Source organism: Sturnus vulgaris, chromosome 9 (assembly GCF_052056855.1).
Source record: "Sturnus vulgaris isolate bStuVul1 chromosome 9, bStuVul1.hap1, whole genome shotgun sequence".
Taxonomy (NCBI): Eukaryota; Metazoa; Chordata; class Aves; order Passeriformes; family Sturnidae; genus Sturnus; species Sturnus vulgaris.
The window spans coordinates 30239779-30257953 of NC_142251.1; the positions used below are offsets into that span (position 1 = coordinate 30239779).

The window sequence follows — 18175 nt, forward strand, 5'->3', positions numbered from 1 at the left end:
AGCACAGCGTGAGTGGAGATAACTGAAGGCAACTGGGAGCTCTTTGGATCTGTGTGTTCACCTTCTTCCCTTCACAAGCAGCTCTCTCAGTGGCACTGCCTGGATCTGTGTTGCCAACAAAGCCTCTTCTTGTGTACAAGTGCAGCCAGAGCTAATTGGAGAGAGAAAGTAGATGGAGACTCACTGCAAGAGTTTGAAGTTCAGCAGATTTTTTGTAGTACTTTGACAAAGCCTGCCAAACCTGCCTGTGAAAGCATCTGTGTCACTAAATGACTGTTAGAGGAAAATTGCTTATAAGAGTATCTACATCAAAAGGCCTACTATTTTTATCTATGAAAATAGGTTGTAAATTCATAGATGTAAGCAGAAGTAATCAACAGCAACTCATCTTAGGATGAGTGAGATGCAGTTAAAACTCTGACCATACCATCATCACAGAAATATCTGTGTCTTCTGAGACTATCTGTAATAGTCACAGAAGATTTTACTTGGGAGTAGTCAGAATATAGGATACAGGAAAGCTCTTCAATACCTATAAAACATGCAAAAGCAGCTGAAGTCAGACATAAAAGGAGTAAGCAGGTCTTCTTACAACTTGCCTTTGGACTTGATAGAGTACTTTCTTGCACCTTTTAGAAAGAGGGATTTGTCTGTGGCTAGGAAGGGCAAAAAGAATCACAGATCTTTACAAAATTAACAAATCTCAAGAACTAGAATTCAAACCTCAAAAAACCATGTAATCCTGATCCCCTAAGTCTCAAACCTATAGACAGCATCAGCAGTGATGTGTGGTAACAGCTGACACAAATAAATGCATTTGACTGCAGAAGTGGGTTTGCTCATTCCTGTTCTCACACATCACTGTCACTCATCTGGCTCCTCTCTGCAGCAGTTTTCAGGCAAGTGGTTTTTCAGAGAAACACAGAATCCCCGAATGGTTTGGATTGAAAGGGACCTTAAACATCATTTTGTTCCTGGCCCAGTCATGGGCAGGGAAACCTTTGACTATCCCAGTTTGCTCCAAGCCCCATCTGATCTGGCCATGGATGCTTCAAGGGTGAGGCAGCCACAGCTTCTCTGGGCCAGAGCCTCACCACCCTCACAAAGAATCTCTTCTGAATATGGAAACTAAACCTGTGCCCTCTTTCAGCTTAAAACCATAGCCCCCAATCTTATCACTACATACCCTTAATAAATTCTTATGTTTTGAGAAGAATCTTCTATACCAAATGCACAGATTAAAATGACCAGCTTATTCCCCATAAGGTACAAAGACAGGGAATGCCTGCTCTCTAAAAAATGAGCTTCTTTAAGAAGTTATTTTGGTAATTTATTTTCTGTAGGAAATATTTTTTAACTTCATTTGAACAAGTGGTCCTGTAACTTGTAAAAAGTTCTCTCACCCACAGAAGACCAGATGTCGAGCTTCAGCTTTCCTCAGAGTAAGAACAAAACCACACAGGGGACAGTTGGTTTCAATGCTAACATGTCAAGAGTTTCATGCATTAGCCTATTGTTTACATAAACAGCTTCCTTTAAACAAGTGATGTTTTACAGGATTATGAAGTATTTATTTCAGATGAGTCTAAAGAGTCTCTTGAGTAACTACCACAGAGAAAATATCACCACAGAAAACATAAAGCAAATTGATAATACAAGTTAATTAGTTAAAGCAAGCAATCAAGTAACTCTATAGCAAAGTAATGGGATAAATAAGTGCACAGAGATAATCTTGCACATGTTTACTTCTAAAATGCCATTGCTTTGAGCCCTAAATCACATACTGTTAGCTCTGCAAATCTGCACCATTCATTATTTGGAAAAAAACCAAAGGCCTAAAACCCAAATACTTTCCTCTGGGTTTGTTATTTTAAGGAAGAAAGGGTCAATGTGCCTAGGAAGCGCTCGTTTTGTAAGCAATTTTCATCTCGCGCCAAGTTCCATTACGAGCAGCCTTTGTGGAAATGCAAACCAGGGAGCTTTGCCTGAAGAAAATTTTAGCACGGCAGAAGTTACCCTCTCTCTCCAGACCCCAAATACATATGTGTCAGGAAGAGTTAAGGCTCCCATTTCCAGTGTCAAGTAAGCTTAGCAGGAACTGAACTACTGGCTACACTTCCCCTTTCTGTACCCCCTGGCAGCTGCATTTTAGGCCTGTCTTTAAGAAAAAAAAACAGGATTTTGAGCAGAGTCTAACACAGTTTCATACTTCCCAAGCCTGGCCTTGCTGACGCCTCAAGGGGATTGGTGAGGACCAGCCTGGGCCCCCTCCTGGGCTGTGGAGCACAGACAGCCCTGGGCTGTGAGCATCTCCCACTGCCCTCCGGGACATCCTTCCCTGTTGGGTCTCACAGTCGAAGTTTCTTGTTCTGGAGACTCCACAGCTGGAACACAGAGCTTTGCCAAAGACTCCAAATCTGCCCGCTCCAGACACATCTTCTCCTTTGGAAAGCCAAGACTGTTTTTCCTCCTCCAGCCACCTCTTTTCAACCCTGTCTGGCCTGTTATCAAAGGAAAAGCTTCTCCCACCAAAACCCCAGAGCTTTACTTCACCGGGAGCCCTTTCTCCTAATCTCCACACTTCCACTCTTTGGCTGCCTCTAAGAAAGCTGCATCTCTTCAAACCCCTCTCTTCCTGCTAGGAAAACATAGGAGACAAGACGTCTCCAGGACATGATTACCCTCTCCTCAGATAATTCCTATGCAATAATTTCTCATGATCAAGGTAATCACAGATAATATTCCTGCGTGCACCAGCTGTCAGACCCCTGCACGAGCAGCATCAAGTCCAACATCCTGACAGTCCCACGGACACTGACCACAAAAATGGCAAAAAAGCAACCTGGAACATAACACCCTGCCAGTCACTTGCCATGATTTCATGAGTCAGAAAATAGCTCTTACAAATATAAACATCCTCATTCATCCCACTGAATGTGAATTTTTGGATTCTGACAAAGTAGTCTGGGGACTAAATGCAGGAAAATCACCAGTCAATGCTGAAATGACCACAACTACTTGCATAGAGACACTGTCCGTTAGATGGAATTAAAATCAGATAAGCATAATTTTAATGGCTACGGATATTATGGCTAATTATCTTGTGCTGTGTTCATAAATATTCAGCTGCATAGTATTAGCCTATAGCCCACATTAAACGTTACAATGCCTGGGAGGAATCAGGCAGAAGGAAGTAGTGGGGAGGGATGTTTAAGTGGTACTTAAAATTGTCAAATGTCAGAAATGTTCCCTGTCCATCCCCAGACCCCTGTAATTTCAAATATACCATGTTCACACAACATTTACTACCACAAGACCACACTACAGTTTAAAAAAGAGAAACTGAGCAGCAATGTGTTATTTTCATATTAATAACTACACAAAACTACAGTTTAATGCAACGAAGGATTTTGTACAAGCAGCTACCTTGAATCTGCTCTGATAATTAAAGGTGAAGGAGTTTGAACATTAAGACTACACCTTTCAATATCAACATCAGGTTTCACAACATAAGGCATTTGCACAGCACTTAAAGGAACACATGAATAAGCTCAATTGTGTAAAAATTCCCTAATAAAAACCTCACCAAAAATAAACTACTTAAGAGCATAAACTACTTAGAGATTTGGGAGTGGAAGAACATGAGTCAGTAGAAGGGTTTCTAAAATGAGCAAGTGGTTTTTAAAACATGAATACAGAAAAGTTGCTCCAATGAGTAATAAATACTAAAATCCTACTCAGGTACAAATAGCTTTGTATTTTGGGAATTGCTAAAAGAAACTGAAGAGGGAACTGCCTTGCTTCTGAGTTATAAATAGGAAAATACAAATCTCTAGATAAGTTTATATGGAAATATGAAAGAAATGACATTTAATAAGCCTACAGAGTAAAGATCTTAAAAAGAGCATGGAGTTCAAATTACTTTCGTGAATTATAAAAAAAACCCAAACAATTTTGGAAAAGCAAAGACATAAAATATTCTCTCACTCAAGGCACAAAAAATCCTCTATAAAATGAATGAAAGCTTGAAATCAAAATTAAAAGACTGAAGAAACATATCTTTATCCAGGTGATGAAAGAGAAGGAAGGAACTCTGAAGAACTGTCTTTATAAAAACATTAACAAGAGAGCAATTGTGAAAACTAAACACACACTAAATAAAAGAAATCAGTGTTTACCTTCACCCCCTCAAACCAAAACAGAGATACCCAGGGAAGATATAGGTAAGGCATTCTACTGAAGGATTATTTTGTCATCAGTCTACAATTAAACACACACCACCCCAAGATCCAGATAAGCAACAGTGAAATAAATGTTATCTGAGAACTCTCTCACAAACCCATTCTCAAGAATATAACAGGGTCACCGGTAATACTCAGAAATAATAACAGGTGCAGCTGCTCACATACAACCCTGGGATCCAAGGCTTTGTCTGCATAGCTCCTTCCTTATCTTCTTTCTGCCCATTTCAAGGTATGTTCTCAATCAACAAGTTTAACAGAATGACACTTCTCCTTCCTCACACTAACATATTTAACAGAAATTAATATATTCTCATAATTCTTAAGTAGTAAATAATAATAATAGTGAGCATAAGACTTTTACCTTCAGGCTTTGCACATGCTAGTGGAAATGCTGGTTCCAAATCCCTGGCTCTAGGAGTGGTTAAAAATCAGCAGATATGCACCAAAAACACTTCATTCACACCCAAACCCGGCCCAGGCTGCTCCTGGGAAGACCCACTCAGCACACCAGGAAAGAGCTCTGCTATTGCTGCTGGTTGTCCACTCCATCTGTGCCCTTCCTCCCCAAACCCACTCTGCAGTGGGATGCAGAAGCCTGCCATGCACTTTGGGGAGGCTCTGCATCCAGCCAAGGCTGTGGGCAGAGCCAAAGGACACAGCTCTCCTGGGGTTCAGCATCCTTTCATCGCCTAAGAGAATGAGTGAATCCATCCAGGAGGGATTTCCATAGCCAAGAACTGATGAAACAGTGTCTGAACATGCTTCCTTAGACTGTGAGACCAACTGGAAAATATTTATCCAGATCTTGTTTTTTCTTTTCTTTTTAAATCCCACTTCCCTCTTCAAGCTGCCATAAAAACAACTGGTCTTCTCGTGAGTTATTTCCTGAAGGGAACCATTCTGGCACAGAGATGAAGCAAAACACAAGAGGCCAGGCAAGCATTAGAAGGAAGACAAACTTTAAAAAAATTTGATTATCTCCAAATATTTCAGAGGAAAGTGGAGAGGGCTTTTAATTGAGTGAAGCTGTGGAAGTAGAGGACTTGGCTCCATGGACAGAAGTGAGATGGAACGTGCTCCCTTGGCTTCTCCTGGTTCAAGTCCAAAGTGTGCCTCTCTCACTGTGTATTTCACAACACAGAAAAGGTCTCTTGGGTTTCAGTCATTTTGAGAAGAATTTCTGTCCAAACAGACATTTCCTGGGAGACTTTTGATCAAGCTTTTCCACGTAAAGCTGTTTGCATACTTTGGAGAAACCCCATGTCTCACACCATCCTGTTGTTAGTTTGAGTGTCTGAGCACTTTTACCACAGATCTCAATTGCATGAGGATTACCAAGTTCTGCTTCTTGAGGAAGAAGCATGCATTTTCTTGGATTTTTCTTTGAACAGTAAACAGGACTACAGGCATGGAAAGACACCCTCTGCCCATCCAAGCAGAATGGACAATCCAGTAACACCCACTGAATTAAACTTGTGTGGTTTTTGGAAGAATACAAGATTTGATCCCTTCTGAACATCTAGACTGTGGTTGAGAACAGATGCATACTTCTCTCACCCCTTCTATCTTCAAGTCACCTCCCTCAGACCTCAGCTGTAAACCCCAGGAACTCACGAGTTTTACCACTGGTTTATCAGGTCTCAGCCCACAGTCTTGCACAGGGCAGGAGCCTCTGCCCAGCAGCTCCAGCTAATTATGCCACAGGAGCACTTCTTTAAGGGAAAAATAAAACCAGTGGAGAGCAATCAGTTGTCCTCTGACTGTAAATTCCACACAGCTGCACCTCTTACAGGATGAACTAATTCTGATAAACACAAGCTGTCTTCCACTTGAGGGATCAGAGACTGAATGTTTGTGATGGCAAAGGGTGAAGAGAAACCCCATGGAGGCATTTGTCCATCTCACCAAAAGCTCTGATTTCCTGTGAAGTAGCCCAAGCAGGACATGGCTGTTGCAAGTGTTTTTATGGGTGACTTCATCAAACTTATTTCCCCAAACACCTTCTCAGCTACAATTTCCTCCCTCGAGAGGATTTGACTTTTAATCTAGAGACCCACTGTTTTTCTCTCAGTTCCTGAATTGTGACTCCCTTTAAAAAACCAATTTTGGCAGGCTCAGACAGAGGTTCCCCCCACCAAAAAAAAGAGCCAAAAGGCTCCGTCAAAGTCCCATAACTGACATGAAGTTTACCAAGTGGTGCCTTCTCACAAATAATCCCTTTCCTTTGTTTACTTTACACATTACTAAAAAGCAAGCATCCCAGTAACACAGAGACTGGCAATACTTGTGAATTATGAGAGAACCATTTGGTTTCCAAGAGCACCAGAAAAGAGCAAAGAAGGATGCTCAGCCCTTCATATATTGTGGTTTTGATCCAAAATGCTCATATCACATAGAGACCCAGAAGGTCTCAACAACAGTGAGAGCCTGCAGTACAAACCTTTGTTCCTCATCTGAATAAATACAGAGGAGAGAAAAAACCCAACCAACTCCTTAATGAGAAGACTTCAACAGACAAGAAAAAGGAGAAAAGCAGTTCTGTTACCTTCTTTTTCCCCCATGTATTCCACCCAATTTATTAAGCATCATCAAGCCAAATTTCTATTGAAAAAGGTCTTGGAGAAATGAATCAGTGACTGTAAATAAATAGGCTTGAACAGATACAGTCCTTCTTAGTTATTTCTTCTTTTTGGTCACTTGTTTTTGTTTTGAAACAACGTGACAGCTTCCAATAGCAAGCACAAGCCTGTCAGGGACACTGCACTGAGACTGAAAGATGAACACCCCTGCAGACATAGTATATTTTTCTTTCACTACTACTACTGAATTTTTTGGAATACTGATGACTTGTCCAGCAGCCTCAACTGTATCCAGATGTTATCAGGTTTTTAATATGATAATCTGGAGGACTCTGGAAAGTGCTGAGGTTTTAAGGAGAAGGAAAGTTTATTTTTTGTTTTATTACAAATTTAAACTTTATGGATTTTTTTCATGGCATTATCAGTTACCAGGTTCAAGATGGGTAGCCCACTAGAAAGTTTGAGAAAAGCCTGAGAAAAAAGGCAAGTTTCCCCTTTGTCCCACACCTTTTTTTCCCCACCCTGCCTTAAGAGTGTTGTTATCAGCAGGGTAGATTGAAATGAAATCTCAGACTGGCATCTTGCTGACCTCAATCCCAGCTGGCTAAACCCTTACAATACGGCTGTCCTTGGCATCTACCAGAGAGCAGACACCAATCCAGCTGCTTGATTACAAAATGGAGAATCTGGTATGAGGAACTAGATCCATTCCACTGTCTGGAACTCTGTTTAAAAGACAGCTTAATTTCTCTCTCTCCCTGGTACTTCATTGACAGAAGCAGGCTTGATATCTCAATCAGAGCAGCGCAACACCACAGAGGACACTGTGCCTGCAGGACTGCATATACCACACACTTGAGAAGGAAATGCTACCGCTACCACCAGGTGATGCTTGTTTTAAAGCACACACTAAAATATTTCATACCACTTCCTTATCAGGAAAGGACCTTTTTTTCAGTTGCTTTTTAAAAATTAAGATAGAACATCAGAGCATTGCCATCATGTTAATAAAGACAAGTTACAAAGCAGTTTAAACAACCATCACACTCACCTGTTACACAAACAGAAGCAGAACAAAACAAAAGTGAGTTCATTACCTGGACTCAAAACAATTTGATTGTCCTCTGTCTTCCCTTCGGTTATGGATTCACTGACAGAGCCCCCTTTTCGACTCCTTATCTTTGAAAAGCCACTAGAGAGAGAGGAGAAGATGCCCCGGCCGGGGTAGCCGTGCGGCTGGGCGCCCAGCGCGGGCAGGGCTCGCAGGCACAGCCGGGCGCTCCCGCTCCCGGTGTGCGGCACGGGCTCGGACAGCGAGCGCTTGAAGGGAGCCCGCAACAGCAGAGGCCCTGTCGGGGAGAGAGTCTCAGGGGGGTCTTCGTGGAGATTGTCAGCACTGGTAGCACCCATGATTGCAGAATTTTTGGCAAGACTTGGGTCATTGCATTCCCCTTCCAAACTGGAGGAGGTCTCTCTTTTGCTTACCCTCCAGGGAGGCCAAGGATGTGTTTGCCATTTGTACGTTCCAAGAGGTTTCTCTGAGTCAAAACTCATCTGTTTATTCAACTTCTTCCTTTTAATTTGGTGGTACCAATGATAGTGCTGCAAGGCAGTTGTGCCAGCATCTTGTTCCAACAAAGATCTTCTGATGGACCCAGGAAAAAGACTATGATGCTTTTTGAAAGCACTCATTTTCCACCCTTTGGATTCTGGCGCTTCACTCACATTCCTTGTTGCTTAGTAGTCACGTAGCCGTAGTTCCTCACTCACCATTTTACATCCCCCGTTACTTTGTTCATGGCTGTGAACTGCAGAACAGCAGAGGTTCTTCCTGAAGACCTTGAGCACCAATCCCAGAACCAGGTATTCCTACAGAGCTACAAGATGCATATGCCCTCACCTGTAGCACACCAACTTCTAACAGCACACAAAGCCTTGCTGAGCTTGCTATTGCTTCCTGGGCTGTCACATTTCTGCACCAGGCTCTCAGGAAATGACTAAAAGAGCCCAGCAATGAAAACCCACAGTGCTGTTCTGTGCTGATCACACTTCACTTTTTTCAGTCTACATTAAAGATTTGGTTTAAAAAAAAAAGGCGAAAGAAAGCACTTTGCTCTAGAGATGCAGCAACGTCTCAGAAAAGCATTGGAAAATTGCAGTACTCAACTAAGAGTCATGCACGTGTTCTTCAGTTAAGTAGCAAAGTACATTACTATATAGTTAAGTATAAAGTCTCTATTTACCACAGGTATGTTGTATCACTTAGAGTACCTCAGAGCTGCCTTTTAGAGAAAGGTAATACAGGCATATTCATCAGAATTGAGTGCTGGAAGCACGAGACAGGAAAGCAAAGAAGAAGAATGGAGGAAGGAGAACAAACCCTGCAACTCAATGCAGTGAGAGTGTAAACACGCTGCAGGGAAATAAGTAAAGAGAAGGAGAGAAGGGACTGAGAGGATGGGTGGGACTTCACCAAACACAGACCAAAGGGAAGGGTTTGAGGCATGGCAAACAGAACAGGGCAGCAGTAAGGTACTCCTTTTTCTCCTCCCCCTTTCTTCCCTTTTAAAACAGCAGAATAGGGGACTATTTTTTATAATTCTAGTTGCAATAAATGAGATGGAAAAAATAGTCCTATCTGTTTAACCAAGAGGAAAAAACTCTCTTGCCCTCACTACAATTTGAGAAACAGCTGATGGCTCTAAAATCTCATAAAGAAAATATCCGCTGGTGAATGAAGAATACGCTTCCCATGTTTTAGACCAGAACACTTAAATCTCAAGTCTACTCAAATCCCTGAAAATAGGGGGTTTATAATGGAAATGCTGACACACCCTTGGCAATAAAGTAACAAAGAAAACTACCCCTCCGTTTAAATAAAATGATAATCTGCTCTGGCAGACCAATAAAGCTTAACTGACCGGCTATAGGATCCCGCCTTCAAGTTAGGCTGCATTCATCAGCCAAAGTACATTCCTGACAGCTGCTGATACAAAAACTTCCTTACTTATGTATATATATGGGAAAGGGTATCACTGCTCCCTAGAACGGAGAGAGAGTTACCCTAAAACCTCTTTCAAATCAAAATATAATTTCTCTACTCAGTAGCAAGTTAGACTTTTCAATTATAAATAACAGAAGCAACTATCTAAAAATGACCATGTTTAAGAAGTCACAACACATAACCCCAGAAACAGAAACAGCTTGGACATTGCAATGCAATTTCTGCATCAAATCACGATGCTGCCTCTTGTGCTTTGTCAACATCATGCTCAGAGCATAAGTCTGGAATGACAAAATGTACCTATACCACAACTCTGCTACAATTTCCATCCACAGCAATGAAGTTTAAAAGAAGCACAAGCAGTAAACACAGAGATACTGGTACTGTGAAAATAAGACACAGACTCCACCAGAAAAAAGTTAGCTGGCTTTTGTCTTCTGCTTCTTGATCCCAGGGGTTGCTAATCACCTTTGGCTTCAGCCCATCTGGCCCCATGGCCTCACAAAGGCTCTTTAAAGTAACTCCTGACTCAACCCTCATCTATTGCTGGTAGCTGTTCTCCTCCTTGATCCCTTTCACCAAGCAGAGAGGCCCAGGTGTCCATGTTTTCAAGACCAAGGCAAACAGAAGCACTGAAAACCTCAGTTTTAACAAGGTCTGCTGTTACTGAGTTCCCCAACCTTTCCAGCAACTGGTCCTCCTTCTCCTTGTTGAGCCTTTTGCTGCTAATGCAGCAGCAGTGCTTTGGCCAAATGCTTTGAATTAGGCAGGCTGGTAAAGCAGGCTTTATGGAACTCCAGGAGTATGAATAAATCCAAGGGATGATGATGTGGTTCACTCCAGTGGCACAAGCCATAATCAGCAGGGAAAGCTGAGAATGTGAGGCAGGTTTCTGGTCAGCCCTGCAAGCCATGTTTGCACAAGTTTCCACTAACATATTGACATCTCCTTTTGGGCTGGGAGCACGTAAGGGTAGGAGAGGACAGCAAATGCAGATAGTTCAGGCGCTGAAGCTCTCCTGGGCTTGCTTGCCGTGGATTTCTAGTGTGCTTTGTAACTCCCACTGATCTCTGCCAGGCTGGGCATCCACACAGACCACACTCTTGAAACAGCCCTTGGAGAGCCCTTACCTGCCCTATCAGAGCACGTAGTACCCCTGAGGAATGACTCAGCTCGGATAGTACAACCTCAGCTGCACCAAGGCAGAGATTTAGCACAACAGGACTTTGGACAGGACAGAACTTTAGGCAAGACACCAGTCTCAGCATGAGGACAGAGATGATCACCAGGATTCTTCCCTCCTTTTTCATCACCATTCTGTTGACACCTGACCGTACGAAAGATCCCTCCATCCCCTTCCATATACAGCTGGCATTGCACTGATCAGTGACTCACAGACCACCCATTTCAGGGAACACACAGAAAGAATAACCACATCTCAAGTTACAGCACAAAGCAATGTGCAAAACCAGTTACGGGTTAACTGCTACTCAAAACTATTTTTCTTGGTGTGGCCAGGGGTTGGACTACAGCTCTGTACAGACCTAACAATACAGAGAAAGGCTTCAATAAGCACTCTACATGAAGCCAAAGAACATCAAAGTCACAATTTAGTTTAAGTTTGAATAATATTGAGATGGCTTTTAACTTTTTTTAAAATTCTGATTTCACTTTTTATTTCATGTTACCACTGCTCAGAATAACACATTTTATGATCAAAGGAAACTACTCGTGGCCTTAGCTGAGGTTTCACAGTGTACTCTAGAGAGGGTAAAAGGGTCTTTCTCAAAGTGCTTCTAAAAAGGCAGACAAGGTTTACATGTTTATTAACATAAAAACACTGACAGACATGTTTGCTTAGTCTACCAGTAAGAAAATTATTTTAAATAGCTAACTCAAAAATTTTAGCCTGGGCTACGAGTCAAACTGATCTCTCCCTTCCTTACACACATCAGCAGCAGCAACAATGATGTTCCAAAAACTGCTCTGTCAACATGAATTTAATGCCACTGAGTTAAAACTGGTCTCAAGTGGCTCCAGCATTTGTTGTGTCCACAGAACATGCAGGCGAGTAATCCCGAAGGCACTTTCTCCTTGATCTGCAGTCCAGTTACTCAGGCTCCAGTCCAGGCCTTCCAGAGCAGCAGTTTATCCTGGGAAGCATTTCACAGTCTCAGTATCACAAAGAAATCCGCTTACAGCTGTGACTGCCACTGTATTAGTGATGTGGGATCTCCAGCCATACTAAGCCACCCACGCAGCTGTCAGCAGGTAAAATAATGTCAGGGGAATAAACGAGTTTGTCAATTAAGTTGAGAAAATCTGAAATATTTTCACCCGTGTTTTTAATATCAACTGCCTACAAACATGATCCTTCACCAGCAAATTTTCCTCAGTTTTCTTTTGTTTGAGCAGTGTTTGCAGTTCATTGTGCCAAATCATTCATTTAGCTTTTCAGAAAATTACTACTTTCTTCCTAACAATCCAGTCACTTAATCATCACATTTGACATGTTTAACAGCATTTTTTTTTTCACGACTCCTAGATATTTAAGTAATTTATGCACAAAATGCAGATTTGCTATGTTGGAATGTAACTGTATTTCAGCTTTAAGATTGTATTGGGAAAACAATCTTTCTTAACTTCATAACATTTCACAGAAAATATACACAAGCAGCCTTACATTTGCGCTGAGCATATGAAGATAAATATTTGCCAAGGGCCTCCTGTGTAGGAATTCTGCTCTACACCATTCAGCTCTCCAGAAAAACTACCCAGCTCTGCTGCATGGAGCTTCAGCAATTTCTCAGAGTATGTTGTTTAATAAATAGTACCGACCAATTTAAAAAGTAAAAAAGCAAAACCACAGAAAACCCCAAGTGCACCATTGCCAAACAGCTGGAAGAAGGAGAACCTGGCTCTGATGTTACAAATTAATATTTAATGATTGCTTGCTCTCTGGAAGCTGTCTAGTGCTTGAGTAAAGGCACTACAACGTGTAAAATTTGAGTTCATAGCTTATATTGTAAAAAAAAAGGATGAACTGCAATCTCCCATGACCGAACTGCTCCATTCTAAATTAGTTTTGGACCAAACAAACTAAGCAGCTTCTCATTTTTTACCAAGACATGGAGGGAAAAAGGAGAAAGAAGAGAGTTAAAAGAGAATAAAAAGAAACAAAACCAAAATGCCACACAACCACCAACATCCATGATAAACCCTGAACATTTATTCACCACACTTGGTTTCAACCAAGTCCTCTTTTTTAATTGAGGAAATCATCAGGCTAAGCAAATACCATTTCTGAAAAGATCCCAGCTTAAGTCCCCAACAACCAGCCATCAAATGAGCTTTAACCTGTAGAAAAGTAAATCAAATTGAACCCTGTATCCTCCCTAGAGAAGCCAGAAGGAATACAGAGGGTCAGGGACCCTGGATTTAGCAGTCTAGCTCCCCTTACCTTTTTTGCCATTTAAAGCTAGGCCAACACTCAGTGCATTGGAACAGTTCGTGAAGGAGTCATCAATATACAAAGCAGAAATGAATACAAAAGTTTTCCAATTGACCCAACTTGACACATAGTTAAACAGTACAGAAGATGAAAGATTTTTTCCTTCCATTTAAATTAGAGACTTTTCAAAAAATTAAGTTTTGTTTGTGCAAGGCTAAGTAATTAATGACCTAACATCCCCTTCCCATCTCCTATCACCAAGAAGCATCTGTTTCCCCCCACAACATTTCCTGCAGGTGGATATGACTTTTCCTCAGCTCAGCACAGACCAGTGCACCTGACTTACCCGACCTCTTAATATTCAAAGTTAATTCATGTTTAGAAGTTACACAGAGGATGAATTAAACAGCACCTTAGAAATCATTGCATTTAGGATTAGAGTGACTGGAAGAGTGAGGCTTGGAATTGGCATGCCTGGAAGACAAGAGATCCCTCACTAAGCCCACACTAGAGCTCCTGAGAGCAAAGCTGCCATGCGTGCCTCTCACAAGCCTGGAGCTGGCCAAGCCTTCCAGGGGCTACACTGCAAGCTTACTTATCCCACATAAATCAAGATATGCTGTTTCCACTATCACTATGCTGAGACTGAAGTGCCTCTGGAAAGCGAAATAGTGATAGCAGACTATTTAAATGCCACAGAGCACCTCATTTTCCTCACCTAAATTTCGGTGCCAAGGCAGGCTGGAACTGCTGTCCCTGCCCCACAATTCCAAGCCCAACCTGCCACTACAGCTACAGCAAGCCAGCCTGACTCAGCTCTGTTTTTGCTATGGTCTAGTTTCTGAAGACAAGTACTGAAAACTCTTCAAGATGCACAGGAATTTCCACCTGAATATGAGGAATAACTTCACTGGGCAATGACCACACATGGGAAGAAATTGTCCAGAGAGGTTGTGGAGTCTCCCTCATTGGAGATATCCCAGATCTGTCTGGATGCAATCTCTGCTCTGTGCTCTGGGATGATCCTGCTTGAGCAGGAAGCTGCGATCAGACGACCCACTGTGCTCCCTTTCCAACCTGACTCATCCAGTGATTCTGTGATTTCTGCCTTCTGATTCCCTGGCAAAACTGCTACAATTTCTTTGCTGACACAAACTACCTCTCTGAAACTCTCCTGGTTTCATTTTTCCATGCTGTTCCCCTGATCTGCATGAGAAGCTGCTACAGCCCTGTCAACTGAGCAGAGCAGAGAGAGATAATATAAATTTATGAGATGCTGGGCTTTGGATGGGTGCCAGGAAACGTTAGCAAGAAAATCCCATTTCAATACATCGCGAATAAACCTCTAGAACGGTGATGCCAGGTTTTAATTTCACTAGCAATCTTTTGTTGTTGTTGACGACCAAACACAGCCTCGTGCCAAGTTTCGAGGGCCATAAAAATGTACATTTAAGAGGCAGCCAGACACACACAGCGGCTGAGCCCACACGCAGCTGCGAGCCACCCCAGGCAGCCAGGGATTTTAGCAGCGTGCACTGGTGCAAATAAATAAATGCATGACCTGGAGGTAAGCATGCTGGCAACTGCTCTGCAGCACGGAAAGGTGTAAGAGCAGAATGACCTGTGTTGAGCGAGTGAAGGCACTCACAGCAGATATCTGGAGAGATCTGGGGACTGTGGGGAAGTGACACAGCTGCTCCTACAGCTCTGGCTCCTCTGTGGCCTTAACACTGAGCTGTGAAGCCACTGACACACAGGGAGCTGAGGTTGGAGCCACACATCACCAGCCTGAGCCCTGGAGAAAGATAGCTGGACTGACCCACCTCACCGCCAACCCCTGCAACTCTACAGATAAAATACATCATTATGTCTATATCAATAAATAAACTTCGACTGCATAAAGAAAAAAGCACTTATGACCAGTCTCACAACCATTTCTTCATGATTACAGGTTGGGCTTCGGACCATCAGAAATACCATACATAAGCTGCTCATTTCAGTTTTTAATAGCCTTATTTTTCGGCAGGCAAAATTAACTTCCCATCACCCCTCGTCATTCCCAACTGAAGTGTTTGGGATTTTTGCGGAGAGACTAGGGAAAAAAAATCTTTACTGCTGCAATCTTAAAGCAAGGCTTTTACCAGCAAAACACAGTTTTATTTCTAGATGTGATCCCTGCGTTCATCAAACCAACTGCAGCCTAAACTACTGGGGAGGAAATACAGTTAGAGTATATAGGCAACCTAATGGATAAAATTCCAAAAATTGTCTTGGTAACTATGCCCAAATAGCAGGTGCATTTATTTGAGCTTTCCAGCCTTTATTTTTATCCAAGTAGAAAGGAACACATCTTCACTGCAGACTGGTGCAAAAATAAGACCTACTAACTCTCCACCAAGGATGTTAGGAGCTGGATTTATAATTTCCTTCTGTGTATTTTTAAATTAGTTGCTGTAACTGTTATTTTATTTATAATTTATTATCTTATTTTATCCTTTTTTAGAGTGAATAAACTATCTTTATATCAACAACTCCTTCAGACAATATTAGTTTTGTAAATAAATTTTACAATGTAAATATATTTTAAAAGCTTTTCAGATACTGGAAATTCCACTGTAAGAGCCAACTGGCAGCAAAAGATAACCACCAGCTAATGGACAACACTCACCCAAATCACTGGAGAGTGTACTCTTACAATGTATATAAATAAAGAACTTTAGCAACATGCATAATTAAATTGTTGCATTTATCATCAAACACCATCAGTAATAGAAATACTTTGTATGCTGTGACAACCTTTCAGACTGAAGCCAACCACGAGCCCAAAGCTGCCAAGTGCACCACTAAGCCATGTCCCTAGACAGCAAAACACGAGGAAGAATTTACAAATCCAGAATTATTTTAGGCTGTGAATTTAGGTAGGGCAATCCCTTGAGCTGGATAAGAACTATCCTAACACCCATCTTGTAACCCCATCAGAATGTTGTGCTAATATCAGCAAATTAAAGTGCAACAACTGACAGCAAACCAGTGACAGCAGAAATTTAGGATTAAACCTTCATCTAAATGGAGATATAAACTTCAGAGAGGAAAGATGAAACATCCGGGTATCTCAAAATGCCAAAAGTCTGAAATTAAAACACTTAGGAGCAGCATGGAAAAAGGGTCTCTGTAAAATTCCAGGTGCTTTAGCAATGCATTGAGAAAGTAGTAAAAGAAACAACCAAATATGAAATTAAAAAAGAGATTGGGGAGGAGGGGCAGGGGAGAGAAAAAAGAGCATTTCTTAAATGCAAACGACCTCCTAACCAGCAGAGTTTTCTCTCCACAGGTTGTCTGTCAGGAAGAGCTTTGAATCAGTGCAGAAGCCACAGGTGAGTGACAGTGACGAGGCGCTGGAAAGAAGATGGACCTGCTGCGAGCCCGGTGCCAGGCCAGGAGGAGGTTCCAGCTCTGAAAACAGAGCCAAAAGATGAAGCAAGGTGACCTGCAGGCACCAAAACAGCACGGAGAGAGAAAGGAGCACACCCTCTTTGACTGAACCTGCGTGCTTGCAATTTAAAGAATAATTAAAGATGTCCAGTGTAGGACATGGCTTGTGACACACTGCGTGATCTCTGAGAGATGAGCCTGCATGTCTTAGCACTGGCCTTGGAATTTAAATATACAAAAAGAGTTTCTCCCCAAAAGGGAAAGATACAGAAGAATTTCAACCTTTGAAGGGACAGGAAGGAGGGAGGAAGAGCAAGAAGATAATTTCTCTTTCAGAGACTATTTAAGGAACTAATTTGTGACATGTGTACACACTTCCTCACCACAGGACAAAACAAAGAAGTGGACATTGTGAAAAATGATTTGCATGAAGCACAAGTCATTGCATCCCAGGCAGGGTCCCCAGCCACCAAGGGCACCCTCTGGACTGCTGTGTGTGTCAGCTGTACATGGAGCCCCTTCTTCCAGCAAGCCATGCACAAGCTCTTCATCTCTTTGGTGTCTTTTCATTCATTATTATGGTAGCAGAGATCTCTTTTGTTTCAAGTTCCAAAATGACTCGTTTTGTTTCATCAGGTGTGAACACCAGATGACCAGAACTGCCTCTCTCTGAGGCCAATCCTTTCCGAATTGAGCACAGTCGCATTTGTAAGTCTGTGCAAGCAGCACTTTCAGTAGGCAGCCACTGTTAAGCAATCTCTTTTAAAAAATACATTCTCAATTATTTTCATCGCAAAAAATGAAATTTTAACCAAAAGGTTTAACAGAAGCATGAAAAAAAACAAAGGAAACAAACTCCCCAGAACTGCATGCTCTTGCCTACAGAAAAATCCGCTCCAGTTGCTGACATTTCTGAAATGCCTTTTTTTCTTGTTTTCTCACTTCATTGCTAATAGGGAAAATGAGCTGATATTTGCTATTTTTACCTTAACCACACTCACACTGTTAGTAAACCATGCTTCATCCTCACCAAGCAGCATGGAACTGCTGTGAACAATAAAGTCTGACTTCGAAATTGTACCTTGAAGTCTCAAACCAACCTGACAACAAGTCCAGAATATTTGCTCTAAATATAAAACACAAAGGCACTCCAGGTTTTATAAAGACACAAGCAACCACCAGAGTTAGACTAAATTAATGAGCCTGTGTATTCCAATTCCGACAGACAGGACAGCACCCGTCTGGCTTCACTTACGAACTTATTATAACCTCTGCCTTATAAAAAGGTTTTTACACATATGAAACACTCTTACAAGCGAGACATAAAATCAGGATGGAATCAAATCTCCACAGTTTTATGTACAAATCCCTCGGGACTTCAAGCTGCAAAACTGAATGGGAATAATTGCATCTATTTTCTAATAAGGACCATGTGCTCTGGGGCACGAGTACCCAAATTTTCAAG

General features: G+C 41.9%; 1 protein-coding gene across 9 annotated transcripts in view; it reads right to left on the reverse strand.

The window, feature by feature from the left end:
• RASAL2 (RAS protein activator like 2) overlaps positions 1-18175 on the reverse strand; it is a 162958-nt gene that overhangs the window by 97244 nt on the left and 47539 nt on the right. Inside the window, exon 1 of one of the 9 annotated variants that reach the window (XM_088170347.1) lies at positions 7921-8695. The exons of 7 other annotated variants lie outside the window; for them this stretch is intronic. In XM_088170347.1, coding sequence (XP_088026473.1) covers positions 7921-8515 — 595 coding nt within the window. In that variant the 5' untranslated portion in view covers positions 8516-8695. Of the gene's footprint in view, positions 1-4605; positions 4787-7920; positions 8696-18175 lie in introns of those variants that run through there. One more of the 9 variants, XM_088170344.1, reaches the window with a different exon arrangement.